The sequence below is a fragment of the Pseudopipra pipra genome, chromosome 4 (assembly GCF_036250125.1).
Source record: "Pseudopipra pipra isolate bDixPip1 chromosome 4, bDixPip1.hap1, whole genome shotgun sequence".
Classification (NCBI taxonomy): Eukaryota; Metazoa; Chordata; class Aves; order Passeriformes; family Pipridae; genus Pseudopipra; species Pseudopipra pipra.
Genome location: NC_087552.1, coordinates 53,593,297 through 53,612,311, shown reverse-complemented (window position 1 = coordinate 53,612,311; position 19,015 = coordinate 53,593,297). Strand labels below are relative to the sequence as shown.

The 19,015-nt window shown below is 34.4% G+C and overlaps 1 protein-coding gene across 1 annotated transcript in view; it reads right to left on the bottom strand.

Annotated features, from left to right (window-relative positions):
* Nucleotides 1–19,015, bottom strand: part of ARAP2 (ArfGAP with RhoGAP domain, ankyrin repeat and PH domain 2) — a 119,636-nt gene that overhangs the window by 92,832 nt on the left and 7,789 nt on the right. The window contains exons 4-8 of the mRNA XM_064653048.1: nt 14,255–14,325; nt 13,290–13,369; nt 7,986–8,068; nt 6,837–7,193; nt 3,718–3,787 (exon numbers count right to left, since the gene is read on the bottom strand). Of these exons, the coding sequence (XP_064509118.1) occupies nt 3,718–3,787; nt 6,837–7,193; nt 7,986–8,068; nt 13,290–13,369; nt 14,255–14,325 (661 nt within the window). The remainder of the gene's footprint in view (nt 1–3,717; nt 3,788–6,836; nt 7,194–7,985; nt 8,069–13,289; nt 13,370–14,254; nt 14,326–19,015) is intronic.

The window sequence follows — 19,015 nt, the reverse complement described above, 5'->3', positions numbered from 1 at the left end:
TCATTTGCTCAAAAAAAAAGTCAGTTCCCTTTTAAGCTGAGCACAGTTTTGCTTTGCTGTTTAAACAATCATCCATCATCCTTTTTAAAGCTTTGTTCTCCAAAGCATACATATTTTCAAATACAGTTTAAACTATAATAATTTATCAATCTTTCTTCTGCAGCAGCATTTCTTTCATGTGCAAAAATAATGGCTGTTAAAAAGCCCTTGTTGATCGAGATACAGCATCTCTCTTTGAAATACTTCAGACTAGAAATTAGGTGAATTATTTAAGAATATAGAAAACAAAACCAAACAAATGCAGCCAAGAACCTCACAGATATTTATTCTATTACTGAGTGGTATTCACTAGTTTTAGAGCTGCTAAAAAGTTATATGACAGAACAACTTTCTGGAGGAAAAGCGGAATGTTTTGGTGGGTTTTTTTAATACTAGCTGCTTCAATGGAAACTTTTATTTTCAAATACAGCCCAACAGTCACTCCTTGACAATTGTGATTCAGAGTTGGGCTAAAAGATCCTGGAAAATACCATTTTGCAGTGCTTTGGCTTTACTTCCTCAACAGATTAAGCATGACCTATTTGAAGAAAGACAAATTCATTTTGCAGTGATTGTTGTTCTTTGTTATGCTCATATGTACCATAACACAACAAAATACTGAAGTTCTCCATATGAAAAGGCAAGACTTTTCTCTAAATCACTAATAGATTTCCCGAAATCACCTAAGCTGGTTTAAAATAAAAACTCTCAACATAACTAGCAGTTTTTGCCTTATTATAAAGTAACATCAGAGCACCAGGGTTCTGCCAAAAGTTGGAAGAAATTTGAAACAAAACCTGTGTACATTGGATAGCTGAAAAAAAATTCTCCAATTCTACCTTCCTCCTTCCTGTTTACTCTCACTTCAGTTAACTACAGTCTATTAAGACAAAGCCACATAAGATGTTGTTCTGACTACATTAACTTTCTCAGAACAAGGAACGTAGAAGAAATGAGAGCATCACAGATTCAAATCAAAACCTTCCCTAGATGAGATGCTGTTTGTTCAAAACTAAAGACCCTTTTCATATATGCAGATACAAAGTAAAGGAGAGATCTCTATCAATTAGAAGCTGATGCCCAACTAGAACAAAGCTAGAGATATATTTTATAAAATTAAGGTTGAAATCATTCAGGGAAGCACTCATATGGGCATTTTCAGGAGTACTACTCTACATCTTCCCTCTCTATCCTTCACTAATTTCACTCTTCATTAGCCATGTAGCACACTTCTTCAGAACCTCACTCCTCTTCTGTTCCTAATGTGAATGACAAATAGAGCTATGTAATATTGCTAGTGTTTCTGGGTAAAATAAACACTTTCATTCCACTGAGTCTACTCTTATCTGCTTGTAATAATCAGAAAAATATCAGTATGGATTGGTTTCCATTTGAGAACTACTTTTAATTGATATGTGAAACCAAAATTACAGCAATTGCTTTATAACATGCTTGTCTGTGTAGGAACATGCTTGGACAAACACAAATTAGAATAGACAGAACTCGCCATTAAGATCTAAAGTTAAAACAACCATTTCCCCATTTATATATATATATATTTATATATATATATATTTAGCTATTTAGCTAGGAGGGGAGACATGCAGTGACTTGCAACGAGCTGTATAACTACCCTCATCTTTTACGAGAATTATCTCCTGAGCTCTGTGCAGCTCCTGATGGGTCTGCAAATAGTTGCTTATGATGATCTCAAGGTAACAACACACAGGCAACAGCAGGAACATGCTGGTATCCATCTCGCAGGAAACATGAATGCACTTGGTATGGGAGTAGTGATTCAGCAAAGACCACTGCACCAAAAACTCACATTCCCCAATGACACCACTACTCACTCAACACAATCCCACTGTGCACTAAGAAATACTGGTAGCCAACTATATTTTCCTCCTATTTGCAAGATAGTCTGAGTTTCACCAAATTCTCAATTCCCAGAATTTTCTTCAGGCCTTGGAGTTCTCAGACATACAGTTCTTTGCATATGTGACTCACCAAATTAATAAGTCAGACGCCCAGACTTAGTCAAACTGTGTACACATACAGATCAACCAGCATCTCTTTCAATCCCCAGAGGGAAGTTTAGATTCAGATTTGAGGAAAAGTGAGGCAAAGAGGCTTCAAGACAAGTGTTCGCAAGCTCCTGAGGGCCTAACCTACCACAGAGACCTTTCAAATAGAGGATGCAGAGTTGGCAGCTTCATGGGACACACTAAATGTTCCCTTGAGCAGAAGGGAAGACTTCTGGAATCTCTTATGACAGATGAATGTGTAACAAGTACTACTCTGGAGTAATTGCCCTCCAAATAACATTTTCAGTAACTTTCAAAAAAAAAATCCCCAGTGCAGATACAAGATTTAAAACTGTATATTATCATTTCTTTCCCTAATTATGCTGCAGACAGCGTTAAGCAAATCCCATTGTTGTATTTTTTCAAGTCTTTCTTAATGACTAACTCTGCTTTTCTGCTTCTCTGAAGCCTTGGGATCAACACCACAAAGAGGTAACATTTTTTGTCACTGCTATCCAAATGTTATTCTATTGTTCCCTTCACCTGCAAAATCATGTCTTCGACTGTAAGTGAAGCAAGGTAAGCAAGTGAAAACAGATTGTTTCAAGTTCCCAATCAGAAGGCATAAAGATCACTGTAAATGATTTTTTGAGCTTGTTCTTCATTTCCCAGCCCTTCACAAACAAACAGTCTTATCCTACTTCAGTTCTTACACCCCTACCCCATCATAAAGCATCTATAGGTCTCTTATTGATTACCACCAACCAGCATACTGTTTGGGAACTTTTACCTGAAACTGTATTTTCTTCCTAATTTAATATGCATCTTCAACAGGAACTGCTTTCCAGCATTTAAAATAACACACATGCACATAACCTCAACTTCCCCAAACATGCTATTGTACAATCATCTATCACTTTTGAGTTTTAGAAGGTATTCATTACTTCCAAGAGGAGAAATTAATTAATCACAGAGCAAAAGAAAGAAGAATTTTGTAGTGTGCTAGATTATTACATGGAATTACAAGAGAATTACAAGGAATATACTCTTTGTTGAAAACCATGATTTACAAATCCATTTTTGCATCACATACAAGAAGTGAACTACTTTAATTGAAGCAACTCATGAGTCTGCGAATATTTTGGTAAGATTCAATCCTCAGGTACAGAAGCAAAAGCATCCATAAACATCACAGTACTATGCTGATTTCGAACAGATCCATTCAAACCTAACCTTGTTCAATGACATGACATACAGGAAAGAGACATTTTTAATCAAGGAATCAACAAGTGTATGGGTTGCAAAGAGACTTTCCAACTGCCATCAAAATAACACTTGTTGTCTTAAATGTGTTTAGCATGATCTGTTTTGCAGAATGCAGCAGTGTCACACTCTCACTAAAGTAAAAAAAGCTGATATCTACCTGAAAAGGTGAGAAATACAAACCCTTCTAGGAAACAAAAGGATGAACAATACATGATGATTTCAAGGACACTTTGAAGTATTTAATAATATCTCACCCTATTACTTTACAATTGAAAATTAATTTAAGATGAATATTCATTTGTAATTATTTCATAATTTCTTAATAGTAACACGTGTATTACATGGATGCATTTTGTTCTAAACATCACCAAAATACATCACTTACCTTTTCATTATTGTAATAAGAAATGCTGTCTCCATCAAATTTAACCCAGCGCTTCTGAAACACACGTTTGCTGGGAATAAAAAAATTAACACAATTAGTATTATAAACACAAGCTAACACCGTCTTTTAAGAATGTCTCAAGCACAAATTATAGAAAGGTTTACTTGAGTTTTGCTTGAAGCTAACAAGGATGAGAACTGACTTCTTATTGGAAGTCAACTATTCTGAACAGAGCAAAACTATAAGTGCTACAAGCTCTGCTCACATACTTTCCAAAAATGAAAGCTGAGAACCTAAAATGACCATCTCATTGTCATGCTTACGAGAAGGAAATCTCTGTTTATAGGCTACAGTATCTCCAGTCATAAACATCAACACACCTCCTCAACACTCTCTTTCCTGGCCAATGAATAAATAGCAGTCACACCAAATGTCTCAACAAGTACATCATGAAATTTCATTTCAACGTGTGTTATCAACTGGATATCAACTGATATCTCAGTATCCAGTTAACTCATGCTCTATAAGGACTTTCTCAGAAAATGTATTTTTACATGAACCCAAAGTAGTCCATTATGCTCATTAAAAACACTGGCAGTCTGTTAGTTACCATCTATAAAAGTTTCAATTCTAAAATCTATTAAACAAGTTAATTAAGCAGCAACAAGACCCCTCATGTCTTTTCCCAACATTATTTCCTTTCCTGCTAAATGAGTGCTCTGCTTTAGGATTAGTAGACTGTGATAGTTTATCAAAACTTTAATCAAATAGCAGCTCTGGCTTAATTAACTTGTATTATATGACTACAATAAATCATCATTTTTCATAACCTGGAAAGGCCAATGTAAAATGGCCTTTCCATTAAAATGTCAATAAATTTCAAGATGATGCAGTGAAGAGTGAACCTAAGTACCACATACAATGTGAGTAAACTGAATGGTTTTACAATTTTTAGTGGGTTAACTAAAATAGAGAGGCTGTATTTTAATTGCATGATTTGTAGCAATTTAAGGAAACAGTCTATATTCTTTTTCCTGAGGAAACACAAACCGCCATATGTAAACTGGAGCTCTATAAAAAGAATGGGAGGTGTAGAACAGAAAGATTCAGTTGGTGGGAACTGAAATAAAATATGATGATGCTTCAATAGCTTGAAAAAATTTTTATTGTAAGAAAGAGAAACAAAAATGTATCATTCATTGAACTGCATCTGAGATAAAGACCTTGAAATGTAGCCAAAGAATATCACTGGATCAAGGCTACTGACCCTACAACTGTTCTACTCAGTAGCAACCAGTACTAATTTTGGGGTTAATGCACTGTTTTTCAAATAATATATTCTCACACAACAGTTTATTAAAGCCTTCAAAGTTTGTTCACAACTCTATTCCTTCAAACAGTGCAAGACAAGGCAACTGGAATCAAGAACTATACTTTTATCACTCAAAAAGCTAACTGCCAAAAGTGTTGCTAAAAAAAAAAAAAGAAATTCCTGTAAGTGAAACAAAACAAAAGGTACAACTAACTGCAGCTCTCCAAGAAGTCAGCACATTAACAATTCCGAAAAACAAAAAAAAAATTAAAAATGCATATTATATGGGGGGAAAAGTCTTGACTCTTTGTATAATTATTCTTTGATTCTTTAGCAAAAGTAAACAATGAAAATCCATAAATGTTAATGAAACTTTTAAAGCAATTTAAAAAAGAAAGAAAATAGGTTTGAGCACATTGAAATCCCATGACGGTAAAACAGGTTTATTAAACCAGGTTTATTCCTTCTTATTATTCACCTTCAACAATGTATCCATGCAAAACCAAAATTAAAAAAACCTTGTCAAATTAGAATCCTCAGAAAAGAACAAGAAAAAAAATGGAAATTGCTATACAGCAGAGCTGCTTCAAGTGGATTCAGACCATATTGTATTCTAAAACAATGTAATTCAATAAATTTCTCACTAAACTGAAAAAAATAATAGCTCTGCTACTTGCTAAGCAGTGACAATTATTATAGCCACAAACAATGAAAGGAAAGGCCAAGCAGTTTAATACCATTCAGTGTAGCTAAAGTCACAGTTCTTAGAACAAAGAATGCACATGTACTAAGGCTTGAATAGAAGTACAGTAGACGTATTACAGCCCTAACAAGTACAACAGCTTTAATTTCTAGATGCTGAGTAGTAGTGAAGATCAGAAACAGACTAAAATAGTAAAATTGCGCCACTTTCAACAGAAAAAGGAATTCAGAAGTCATAAGAACAAATGGGGAGAACTGAAAAGTACAATTTAAAATGACTAGTCTATTCAAATTACTACTGAGGAAATTAGAAGAATTTCATCAGAGTTTGCAAGTATTTATAAAGGGAAGATTTGATAATGCAGCATTCTTTAGCCAAAATCAATTTAATAATAGCTGGAAATTAAAATTGGTTAAAATAAAACAATGAAAAAACTCATAACAGAAATTAAACATAAGATTTGTTGTTGCTGTTGTCTAACCTCCACATGTGGCAAAGAGTATTCACTTTCTATTGTGTTCCCCTCTCCTCTTCATTATTTGAATCTTAAAACAAGACTTGGGCTCAGATTCCTCCCATCTAACTTTAGGCACATCGGTAAACTAAACTAGGAGTCAATTCACCCCAGACACATTTCTAAACTCAAAGCTCACACAATACACACAATTCTGAAAGCAACAGGATCTTCAGTCACACTAATTATTAAGTTATAATCCACGGCCTAATTAGTAAAGCAGTATTCCAGAATCGGAGTTAGTTTTCACTTACTCTGTAGCCCAGAGAAAACCCAGCAACTCAGCAAAAATGTAATGATTAGAAATAATAGTACAAATTCATTCTGTATTTTTCCACTAGAGTTCATGAGTAGTGACCAACATTTGTAATAAAATATTTTTCTTGAGTGCACTCATAAATAAACTTCAGGATAGACATCACTAATAAAAACTTTTGAATTCAGCAGAGTCCAGTGCTCTTTCAACAAAAACAATTCCTCTTCTCCTCCCACCACAAATATTAAGCAGTGACCAAATACAAACTTAACATCTCTCACGCAAACACACTGTACATTGTCACAATTGTACAGTAATCACTGAAAATACTTACCCTTGAGGGGATAATTTATCCAGCCATCCTGCTTTAACCTTCTTTACTGACGGTCCAAAAAAACAAGCATATGGTGTTATTGATTCATTTCCAGTCAAAGTCTGCTCTCCACTAAATTGAGAAAAATTCATTTGTTTATTGACCAAGTGATCAGAATCTCTACTTTGTATCTTACTATAAGAAGCTGAGTGTGCTTTGGTTTTGTTTTTCCTTTTCTTTAAAGGCAAAGAATGTTGTTCCACAACAGAATATACAGATTCACTTTCAGATTCTTCTGGTCCCAATGATTGGTTTTCCTGAGACAAGGGTTCATTTTTTGCAAATTCCTTTGTCTTCTCTTCCGGATTATTAAAGTAACTGGAAAGGAAAAGCACATTTTAATCCTAAAATGTATTACTACAATGCACAAATATATAAAATTAATAATTAGAACAAACATTGGTAAGACATATTATAATTATGTATAAACTTGTATAATCACTGTGATAATCACAGAAATGCTAAATACAACCTGTCTTATAACTATGACCATACTGAATCCTACTTTCTCCATTCAACAGGAATGGTAGCAATATAACACTCCTTTAGAAGCCTGAACAGAAATTTAAAATTAATTCTCCTTCCTGAGAAAACTAGCTTTGCTCACTCGAATACTTTGGAGGACTTGCAGTATCACCACTCTCTTCCAGTTCCCAGTTCAACAAAAGCCTGGTGCAGACTAGAAATTAAGGAGCACATTAGCTCCCATTTCTTCAAACCAGTGGCCACTGCCTCATGACAGGAGAGGAGAATGGGTTTTAGTTTTGTGTTTGTCTTTTTTTTTTTCAGTGAGGAGATAGATTATGAGAGTACTCAGACATGGTTAGCTGGGAGACATACAAAAATGGAACTTGTGCCTTTCTTGTTTCAACTGGGGAAAACAAGGACACTTTCCAAATTCATAAAGTATTCTGAAACCTGGTTTAGACAGTCTCAGAACAGCCACAGAGCCTAACTTTGCCTCCTCCAGGATGCGGTTAAAGGCTCAAATAGGAGAAAAAAAATATACAGTCATGGTTGTGCCTTCAGAATTAGAGATCTACTTGTGACATCAGTAAATAACTCTTTCCTCTTTACACTTTGAGTTTCTCTGTAACACTTATTTAATACCATAGATTCTTGGAAGGATATTCTTCATTCATTCCTAGATCCAGTTTATTTTCACAAGCCAGGAAATCATTTCCACCAAGTTCCTAGAAAAGAAATATATTGTTACCAACTTTTGTACGGAAGTAGTGATGCTTAAATTACTGTAGATATAAATCACACACAAACAACAGCCTAACTAGCAAAGCTGCTCTTTCCCATATTTTTAAATATGCATTTGAAAGCTTATTTTTTAAAAAGTATTCTAAGGAATTTTATTTTCAACATTTTCATTTTAAATAATAATACTCATATAAAACATTTGAGCATAATCCAAAATACCTGATACAAACAAATCAGATAAAGAAATCCAGCGTGTAGAAGCATCAGTGCCCTGATTTTTCTCAAGGTACCACTGATGTCCAGGTTTCAGTGGATACAGATTTTTTTCCTAGTAGCTGGTACTGTGTTTTGGATTTAGTATGAGAACAATGTTGATAACACAGATGTTTTAGTTGTTGGCAGGTAGTGCTTACTCTAAGTCCAGGACCTTTCAGTGTCGCTCTGCTAGCAAGGAGGTGCACAAGAAGCTGGAAGGAGCATGGCCAGGACAGCTGAGCCAAACTGGCCAAAGGGATATTCCTTGCCACACTCAGTATATAAACTAGGCAGGGTGGGGAGAGTGAGGTTGTTGGCCGGGAGTTGCCGATCGCTGCTCGGGAATGGACTGGGCACCAGTCAGCAGGTGGTGAACAATTGTATCATGCATTCCTTGTGGGTTTTGGTTTTCATTTCTCTTTCTCTCTCCTTTTCATTATACTTATTAACACCATTAGTAGTAGTATACTTTACTTTTCTTCAGTTATTAAACCACTCTTATTTTCAATGGGGTGGGAGAGAGCAAGCCGCTGTGTTCTAGTTGCCAGCTGGGGTTAAACCATGAAAACTGAATATTTTTTAAGATCAAGAGACACTTGTTACATGCAAGTTAAGCACCATTTATGATTTGCCACTGCTAGCCTATCTTTCATATCAATACTTCTCGGAATTAAACATACAGCCTTCATAATATACTAAGGATAAAATAATGGCAAATTCAAAATCATAAAGTAACACCAAACTCAGCAATATATTGCTGAATATATCTTGCATTTTTTTTCTAAGATCTTCCTAAAAGGGTCATTTATTAACTTTTGTTTAGAAATCTTTATCACAAATTGCTTGCAGTTTACAAAATGTTAACACCACTCATTTCACATTTCCTAAACTTGATCTGACAATCACATTATGAAGTTTCTCAGTATTCATCTTTCTTCCTTTAAAAAAACCTAAAATTAACATCTTTGTGCTTTCTGATGGAAGCATTTTGATTTACTCATTTGATCTTTGATGTGTATGTAACGAAGCTGAACGATGTCAGAAAAAAAGCGGATAAGCTTTCACAGCATTGTCATTTGTTTTTTGAGCAGCAGCACCTAATCTTGTACTTGAGGACTGTACCTTGGCAACATGGAAAGGCAAGAATAAAAAAAGCAAATAGTCCAAATCAGAGGAAGTGTACACTGTAGCAAAAATGTAGAAATCACAGGCTGATGCTAAGATAAACCTAGCTGAACTGTCTGCCTTCCTCTGCCAGACAGATCCATTATACTAATAAAAATCCACCAAAACCCAGACACCCACACATCACAGTACTACGTTGCAGCATCAAGGGCTAGACAAACAAACCAGTAAACAAAAAAAAAAAAAAAAAAAAAAAAAAAAAAAAAAAAAACACAAATCTAAAGAACACAAAGCCAAAAAGCATCCACACACCTTGCAAACAAATTAAATAGAAAACCGAAAAGCAACCTGTCCATTGCTTATCAATTACTTGAATTGTCTAGAATCTCACCAAAAGAGGGGATAGGGAAGTGCCCCACTTCTACACAACAGTCAAGAGGCTAGTATCACAATCCATGAATGAAACATCTTCAGAGTAAAATGGTCAGTATCCTTTATCTTTGTTTCCTTATTAGTATGCATTCCCAAACCACACCCACTGAAGCTACGTGGTAGTACCTCTTCCTCCCTGTCATGAACCATTACAACAGTTTGATGGACTGCTTGTGCTCCCTCCCCAGTCTTCAGCACCTGGACAAGTGAATTCAGGGAGCCAGATAACTTCCAAGCAATAACCAAGAAATGCATTTCTATTGCAAGTAGATTTTAAAATGCAGAAGTCCACAAATGAAAACAGGTTGTGGGTAAAGGGAGTTCTATATGCCCACAGACAAACCCAAGGATTTCCAATGTGCTATTTGCAGAAAAAACCCTTCAAGATGTTCAGACTCAAGATGAGACAAAATCCCCATCTCCCACCTCCTACAGATCTCTGAGGTGTTACACAAAGGTAGTTACCAGCAGCATTTTCTCCTGCAGACACCTTTGTAGAGAGAAGTATTTCTTAAAAGATAGGTACATACATTACACAGAAACTGTCTCTAAATATGTACTGTTCTTATGCATAGGAAGCACTCACCCTTAAGAAAGAAATCTGCCTTCTGGATCCCAGACAGATGGAACTGCCTACTCAAAGGTCTGTATAAAAACCCTCTACTTTTAATCAGGAAGTAATTCAGATACATTTAGCTTTTTCTAACAGGGAGTCTTGCTGTTCAAATCAGGAACCCTGAATGCTAGAAGATAGACTGCATGAAGGGTATCAAGCTTGAGCCTACATTAAATGAAGACTCAATGCCATTCAGGACAGAGCCATCTTCCTTAAGAGATACTACCTTAGTGTTCCATTAAAGCTGATGTCACAGAGTTCTCAGGTTGATTCTCGAATCATGGTTTGGCAGTACAATTTTATAACAGGTCCATAAAGATAAATGTCTCCTTTTAAAATATCAAGGCTTCTTATGTTAAAGTAGTAAGATTTGCAATCTGGCCAGCCTTCCACAGCATCACAACGCTTAGGAACTCACACAATTTACTGAACTCAATATGCATGTTTAATTTAATCTGTCTACAGCAAGAAATAAAGCCAATATTTCACTTTAGAGGCCTGAATTCATTAGAATTCAGTTTTCCTCCAAAGGAATTCTAACATACTTGACTCTTTTAGTTGGACACAAAAATAAAACAGCCTTAAAACATTTGGATTTTTGTGTTAGTTTTAAATAAAAAGAAAAATCCCAGTTCCTTCTTCAGGTTGCCCTTCAGAGATTTCTCCTTCTACTTGTCTTTCTTCCCGAACCAAATCAAAGGCATATTTTCTTTATAACCTTCAGTCCTCTGTTGTCTCATGCTCACTTACTTCCAATCTGTAGTGACTCATTACCTGTTTCTACAGGCATTCCCTTCATAAAAGCCTACAGAAGCCTTTTCTTTATACCAATGAAACAGGAAGAATGGTAATGGCCAACTTACAAGCCCTTAAAACAAATTTCAGTCAGTAAGTATAACAACTTGCTACCTTTTCTTCTACATAAACAAATTACATGCTCATGTGACTTAGCATGAAGCAGCAGTTACAAGCTCTAAAATGTCCAATATTTTACAGTGTTATCTAAATATTCTGATTTGTTCCTTGATACCTGTTGAAAAAAATATGAAAGTGAAATGTATGTCAGGATGTTTCTTTTACGGTTCTCCTTTATGACCTTTGTTTGCAATAAAGTTCTAACGGAGCTAAATTTAGCTATGAAATTTCCAACAGGCCTGTGATAAACATCAAACTTAAGAAACTGTTCACATACACGAAAGTGATATTGAAACCCAAATCTTCAGATCATACTGCAGTAATTGTGATACTAGAACCAGCAGAAATAGTGATTAATTTCAGGCAGTTAATCCAGTTTAACAGCATGGTATTTTTGTACTTGCTGCCTTTATAAGATAAAAAAGAGTGCTGACAATCTTTCTGGGTATCCTTTTTCATAACCAACCATTTCAATTAAATGTACAGAATAATGCTAAGAAGTAACAAGAGAGCTAGGAAACTTTTTCTAGAAAATCAGCTTATGCCATTGAACTAATTACAAAGAAGTTAAATTTTGAATTTTTAAAGACATCGGCACAGACACCAATAACTGGCACAGACAAGACATTGCACGCAAGGAAAGAAAATGAACACTAAAAAATCACTTCTGTGTACGACAAAAACAAGAGGGAAAAAAAGGCATGAATTTATGTGTACCTCCTTAAGAAGTCAACAACAAAAAACAGGACAGTATATTTCCAAAAGTACCTACCAAAACCAGAGTTCACTTTTATGCTTATAAAACCACTCCCACTAGAAGATGAAATTTATTTTTATTGACCAATTCCTAAAAAGTTAAAATTGGAGAAAAAAAGCCCTAGGCATCCATTTGAATAGCTTTTATTTTAGTCAGTAGTTTACAATATTTTAAAAAGTAAAACATTAGAGTGAAGACTAGGACAGAAGAATTTTCTGTTTTCTTTAACTCTATGGTTTGAGATTGGCTGGAAGAAGTATAAGCAATCGCAGAATCAACAATTTCTGGTCTGCATCCTGCTGAGATAGAAGCAGGAGCTGGAAATTCATGGCATTTGGCAGACACATCACAAAGCTAATTTACCTCCCAGATCTCCACATGATTCTGAGGTCTGTCCATATGCCATCTGTGGCACTCACATCATCAACTACTGACCCCAACAAAAGTATTCACTTCAGAGAATTCTAAAACAAAAGTGACTTTCTGGGTACACAGCAAGTTTAGAAGATGCACGAAAAATATCAGAAGTCCTGAGAAATTTCATATACAGGAATTGAAAAACAGTACAGCCAAAAGTGACCATTAGATCAGCTAAGCTATTGTGCAAGCTGCTTTCACAGGATACACACAAGTTTGTGTAGAGATGCCCAGTCTTGATCTGCAATTACCAGATGGAGAGAAGTCGCTTTTACCCTTACTAATAAATTCTAATGATTATTCACTCCTTGACCTCAATTACAGAAAAAAAAGTATTTCAATATACCACTGTACTTGCTTAAATATGGCAGCTCTGGACATAGGGTGGGGGAGGAAAGTCTGTTATCTACCCTATGTTGGTTTAAAAAGAAAATAAAAAAACCTCAACCAACACACACACCACAGCTTCCTATTACTATTGAACAGTACAATCTGTATCTCAGGATTACGAAAAGCCATTAGACCTCAACTGTTTACATTATAAACCCTTGCAGGTACCTAAAAAGACAGAAGTAGTACTGGAAACTAAAAAAGCCAAAAAATAAAAAAGAATTAAGGGCAATATAGGATATCTAACATGAAGATTAAAATGAAGGTAGAGCATTTATATTCAGGCTTCTTAACTTACTTTAGTATCTTTAGGGTTGTCACAAATAAAGGTTTCCCCATATGGAGAGATGATGGCTGGCTTTTCTTCTATGCAAGTTTCTTAAAGCAAAAAAATAAATGAATACAGTCATATAGTGCAATAGTCTACTAAAGTAATAATAAAATCAACAAGGGACATATTTTTCAGCTTGTGATTTCTCTGTTCTTCTCAGAAAAAATTCTGAAGAACAAGAAACAATTTCTCATTTCTAACTAAACTTCAGACACATTTTCACCACAGACACTACCACTATTACTATGTAATTTGAATATAACTTGCATACAGACATTTTCTTCTTTTCTACCCTGCATCAAGTTAAAATAAAAAACCTTTAGTTTTCTAAGGACCAATAGCTCCAAAGTGTAATTTATTCTGACTTAAAAAACCGCACACCAAAAATAAAGTTTTTGTGCACAATCTTCATTTTGTCATCAAGTATTTGCTTGAAATCAATATACATAACCTCAAACAAGATGTATCTCTCAAATATGAAAGAAGTTTGCAACTGACTGTGGAAGACTCATAAACTCTTCAGTAAAGTATTTATTACAATTAATTTCCTGGAGGTATGAGCATTAACAAAAAAAAAACCAGCACTATTCACAAATAGGCTACTAATATCTTTCAAGAAAAAGCTAACTCTGCTTAAAAAATCTGGATTTAATCTTAGAAACTCAAACCACCAATCTAAAAAGTATAACAAAATAAAGAAGGTTTAAAGTCAGGATTTTCTAATTTTTATTTTATTTGTTCACAATTAAAAACTAAGCAAAAATGCAGAAGTGGTTAAATGCCCTGCTATCACATAAATCACTTCTCCCATACCTTTGAGAAGCCCAATATTTCTTAAAATATGCAAGTCAATACTCATTTTAAACAGCTTCTGGTCCAAGGTTACTTTTTCCTTAATATTCAAGGTGTAAATATTACAGTCCAGTACTCACCGTTTTGTGGAAGTTGCCTCCCAGTGCAAGAAATATTTACAAGGTCCATATTTCTTCTTCTCTGAAGGGAACTTAAACAAAACAGAGCACAAAATGAAAACATTAAGTGAAATGTCCCAGAAATTAACCACTTCACGCAGTTAAATGATTAAAATTATGTACAAATATAGAAGTAATAGATTTTAAGACTTGGGAAAATTTAATTTAAAAGTCACACAACAATTTGTTTTCCTCCCTTTACAACACTGAATGCTTCTTTGATCCTAGTACACATCCTGAGTTTGGGGTTTTGTTTTGTTCTGAATTTTCTTATGATACATTTAGATTGCTGGGAAGAATGAAGATCCTACACTTTTCCCCCAATCCTTTACCTACGCTTCTCCTTCCCATTGATTACCAACAACTGTATTTATAGAAGGACGTGCTCTGAAAATCTAATTTAACATTAAACTCAGTGTGACCCTCGGCATGGGAATCCAGACAAAACATGCTCTCAACCACTGGAAAAAAATTGCTGAAAAGTTTTGATTTCCTAAGGTGAATTATTTTCCCACAAAGTTTTAAAACCAAGATGTAAATGACATTGAATTGCAACTGCCTATGATTACTCCTGCACATTTTGTAAATGGGTAAGAATGTATCCCCATACACGACAGAAAAGTTATTTTATTATTGGTGTTGTGCTGGCCCCCAAGTACTTCAGTAGTTTCATGTATAGTGGCATTTAATAATTAAGGTTTCAGGTTAAGACAGCAGCTTTATAATCAGAACACAGGAACAAATATGTGTGAATTAGAACATTTCTATCCCCCCTTTACTACTCTAGCAGTCTGTATTAGAGTTCTTTTCAGTCAAGTTCTGAATCCCCCCATTAACATAATTAGTAATTTTCCATCTTAATTTCATTTTCTCTGCTTAAAATGGTAAAAGTTCTCACATATTCTTACAGAATATTATGTGGTTGATAAATGCCATACAAGAACCTTACAAATTTTGTCTATCAGTTTGTAGGTCCTCCATCATTCAAAATAAAAGGTAAGTGTTTTACTAAAAATACCCATTTCTTAACTGTTGTTTCCCCACTTAAACTATTGAGAAATTTTATTATTTTAATATTAGCTACATTTAAAACTTTAAAACTACAGTCCCTTGAAGTCCAAGTAGAATTACTCCCTACTAAAAGATGATGTTTCTTTGTGACAGAAGCAGACATTCATGAACCTAATTTTTAGTCCATGCCTAAATCTGCCTCAAAGAATTCATTAGATTGGATTCAAGACAGAAGCCACACCTTACTTGACATTTCAATTGTTATCCAGGTTATATAAATTAAGTTCCTTAGTGATATTTTGTAAAATCCTGGTTTTAGAAAACACAGAATGACTTTGGCCAGCTACAGTGTATCATTGCCTAGTTCCTATATAGTTGTTTTGTCTCCTGAGTTATAACTACAAAAAAATAAAAAATACACAGCAAATACTTTAGAAGTCTGCGTTTCTTCATACATTTTACTAAAATTGATGAGGTTACATATTTTGAAGCTCCACTAGCAAACTAATCTCCTGAGTTTGTACTAACCTAATCTTAAAGAACTCGGTATGCTTACAAAAAAACTAACCTAACTTATTTCAACACAGATCATTTGTTAGGTTGTTTTTTCTAAAGGGTATTAGCAGCATTAAACTAAATTAAGAGTTACAGATAAACAGCTTTGACTTGTAGAGCTTTTAAAATTATGGTTTTCTGCCTTATGTAAAACAGTGAGTCATTTTCTTAGTTTCAGGGTGGATGGATAAATTCAACAGGAAATGAAAAATAACAAAATCACCTTTAAAAAGAAACCCAAAAGCACCATTTTTTAAAAATCGATATACTTCTCAGGATTAGTGTATTCTTTCTTGATCATGTACCTACATGTATGTATGCATGGCAAAAAACCTGTTAATAAGCTAACTATAGTCTTTTTTTTTTCCAGCAATCAAAAATAAAACCTGTCATTTCTGGAAAGCAAATTTCTAACTTATGTTAAGTAAAAACTATCTCAAGGTATAGAAGAAATGAAACTAGTTTACTTCGAATAACTGCTTGAAAGATTATGCATAACAAAAAACCTACAGTGCAAGCTATAAAATGATAATAATCTATCAATGCTCAATAGAATAACTAGCTAGTTATTGTACAAATGGAATACCTAGATTAAAAGACAGAAAAATACTGAAGACTTCATAAGCAAAAAAAATTTAAAAAAATACTTTATATGAATACCAATCTCTGACTTTCCTCAACCATTTAAAAAATTTAATACCTCTTCTCTTAAATTTTCTCAATTCAAAAACTGAATACCTCAATCAAAGAAGACTGATGATATTCTTTATTTTGCTCTTTAATGGAAGATCAGTGTGAGCAGTCTAAGAGTGCCAATCACAAAGTGTGCCAATTTTTCAATGATATAATAATAATTTCAATTATTATTCAATTATCACTTTGTTACAACTGTGGAGACTAATGCTCACAATTTTCATATATTAAGAGGTACAGGATGCGGCTCAGGCTACACACACTTCTCTACCACCCCTTCTTACGCACAAACAGGATGAAAGGGTGTGATGAGGCAGTGACTGGTCCTGCTAAAGGCCGAGAGGCTGGAAAGGTAAAACGTCACACTGAGCTGGTTTATTCAATATACTGTTGTCATCTGGCAAATAAAGTCAGGGAAAGAGGTCAGTGCAAGCAGTCAGTGCTTCAAAGTCTTTACTGGCATTCATCTGCTTAGTGTTTTAAATGAAAGCAGTTTTTCTTTTCAAACTCATTCAAGACATGTTTTCTATCCATCTCAAGACCTAACCTCCCATAATGCAAACACATCAAAATTGCTCTAGCATGCTGTGTTAAAGTTTTGGGGTTCATAGACTGCTTGCAGAAGTAAATTAATGGTGATGCTTGACCATGGGAATAGAGAAGGAGCAGCTTCTCTCTTCTAAAAATTTTTTTTTTATGACAGAACACAGTAGAGATACACAGCAGCACCAGCTTGGCCACTTCATTAGCAATCTTGACCACTTGTATGTTAAGAAATGGAGTCTAAAGAATATCAGTACCAAGCAAGAAGTCTCAATCACAGGATCTGCCAACTGTAGAAAATGAATGATGCCTCCTCAGGCTAACCACCATTATCTATTTTACTTATTTATATTTTCCCCTAAACGCAGCATGTTATCCAGAATTACTTTTGTTCTACTTGTTCTTATTTATCTTAAAAAAGAATCAGAGCAATCCCAATACTAAACAACAAAGTTGGGAGATAGGAAAAAAATCTAAAAGAATATAGAGTTCATCAGTCAGAAATTTTATCTTTGTAGCATTCTATATAAAAACGAGGTCTACCATGTTATAAATCTGCTTCAGCCTAATAACTAAAAATAACTCAATAACTAAAAATTAATAACTAATTTCCATGAACAACCAGAAGGAAATGCTTTCTCTGCCTCTATGGAATAGCCTTCATTCAATGTAATAAGGACAAAATCAGCATCTGTCAATAAGGTCAGCTGAGAATCTTTGTCTACGAAATTCTGAAAAACAGGCACGATCTTTAATCCTGAGGTTAAAGATGCTTGCAAGCTGCTATTTTAAAGTTCTGTATTAGTTCTCTGCCTCTGAAAAAAGGTTGCCAGCAAGGTTATCAAGAATGTTTCTGCGAAGTTTAAATTCTGCTGTGAAGTTCTTGTTTAGCCTTGATCTTCCTCAGACAGACTGGTCCTTCAGCATTCCCATATTCCTTTTCTTTATTGGAGCATAAAGACAAAAAAAATAAGCTGGACCTCACAAATCAAAATGGTGGGTAATGAATTTAGTGACCCAGTCACATCAATCACTAATAGACTGGGATTTGGAGAATTTACTTCAATAGTGGGAAGATTACAAATTCTCTCTACTGGATGATTGTTTCTCAAAAGATATTAAGAATACTCATTTAGTAGCCAGTTATTATTATTGCCTTTAAGGTTGAGAATCCCCTTTTGTCTCAGTACAAATAGCTTCATTAAATGAAATAGGGATAATCACTCTACAAAAGTTAACATAAATCTACTCCTCACCAAAAGATACGTATACTTAAGTTTCAGTAAGACACTGATTAAACATTTTTTAAGAATCTTTGCCTCTCCACTTGCTTAAAGAATTGTATTTCAACATTTAATTTTGACTTTTTTAGTAACCTAAAAAAACTTATAAATGCTGGGAAACCCCTACATTTAGAGCATGTATAAACTCGGTGTTTCTAACTGCTGAGATATGCAGATGAAAAAGCCAAGATAAATACAAAACATTCTCAGACATGCCCCTTCCAGGCATAGCTAGTGGTTAAAAAAATATACATTAACTAAAAAAAATGCAATCTAATGATTTGGATATGACTACACCAACAAATCTTTGCATACGCCTTTCACCGGAAGTCTTTTTTTGCATATTTTTCTTCTGTTTAATGATGATTATTAAACATGATGAGTAACAGCTTTTGTTAATAGACCCAAAAATATTAAAAATTAATCTGTGGGGAGATATTCTGTGCTTACAGACTGTAATATTGTGAGTGACTGCATACTCAGTGCCTATTAACATTCAGACAATATTACTTTATTAAGATATGTCTAAAATTAAGTTCTAACATCAGATATTTTCCTCTACTTTCCACCGTATTTTTGCTACAAAAACTAATGCTTATTCAAGATAATAAGTACTGCTCAGTAATTTGTGGATTCG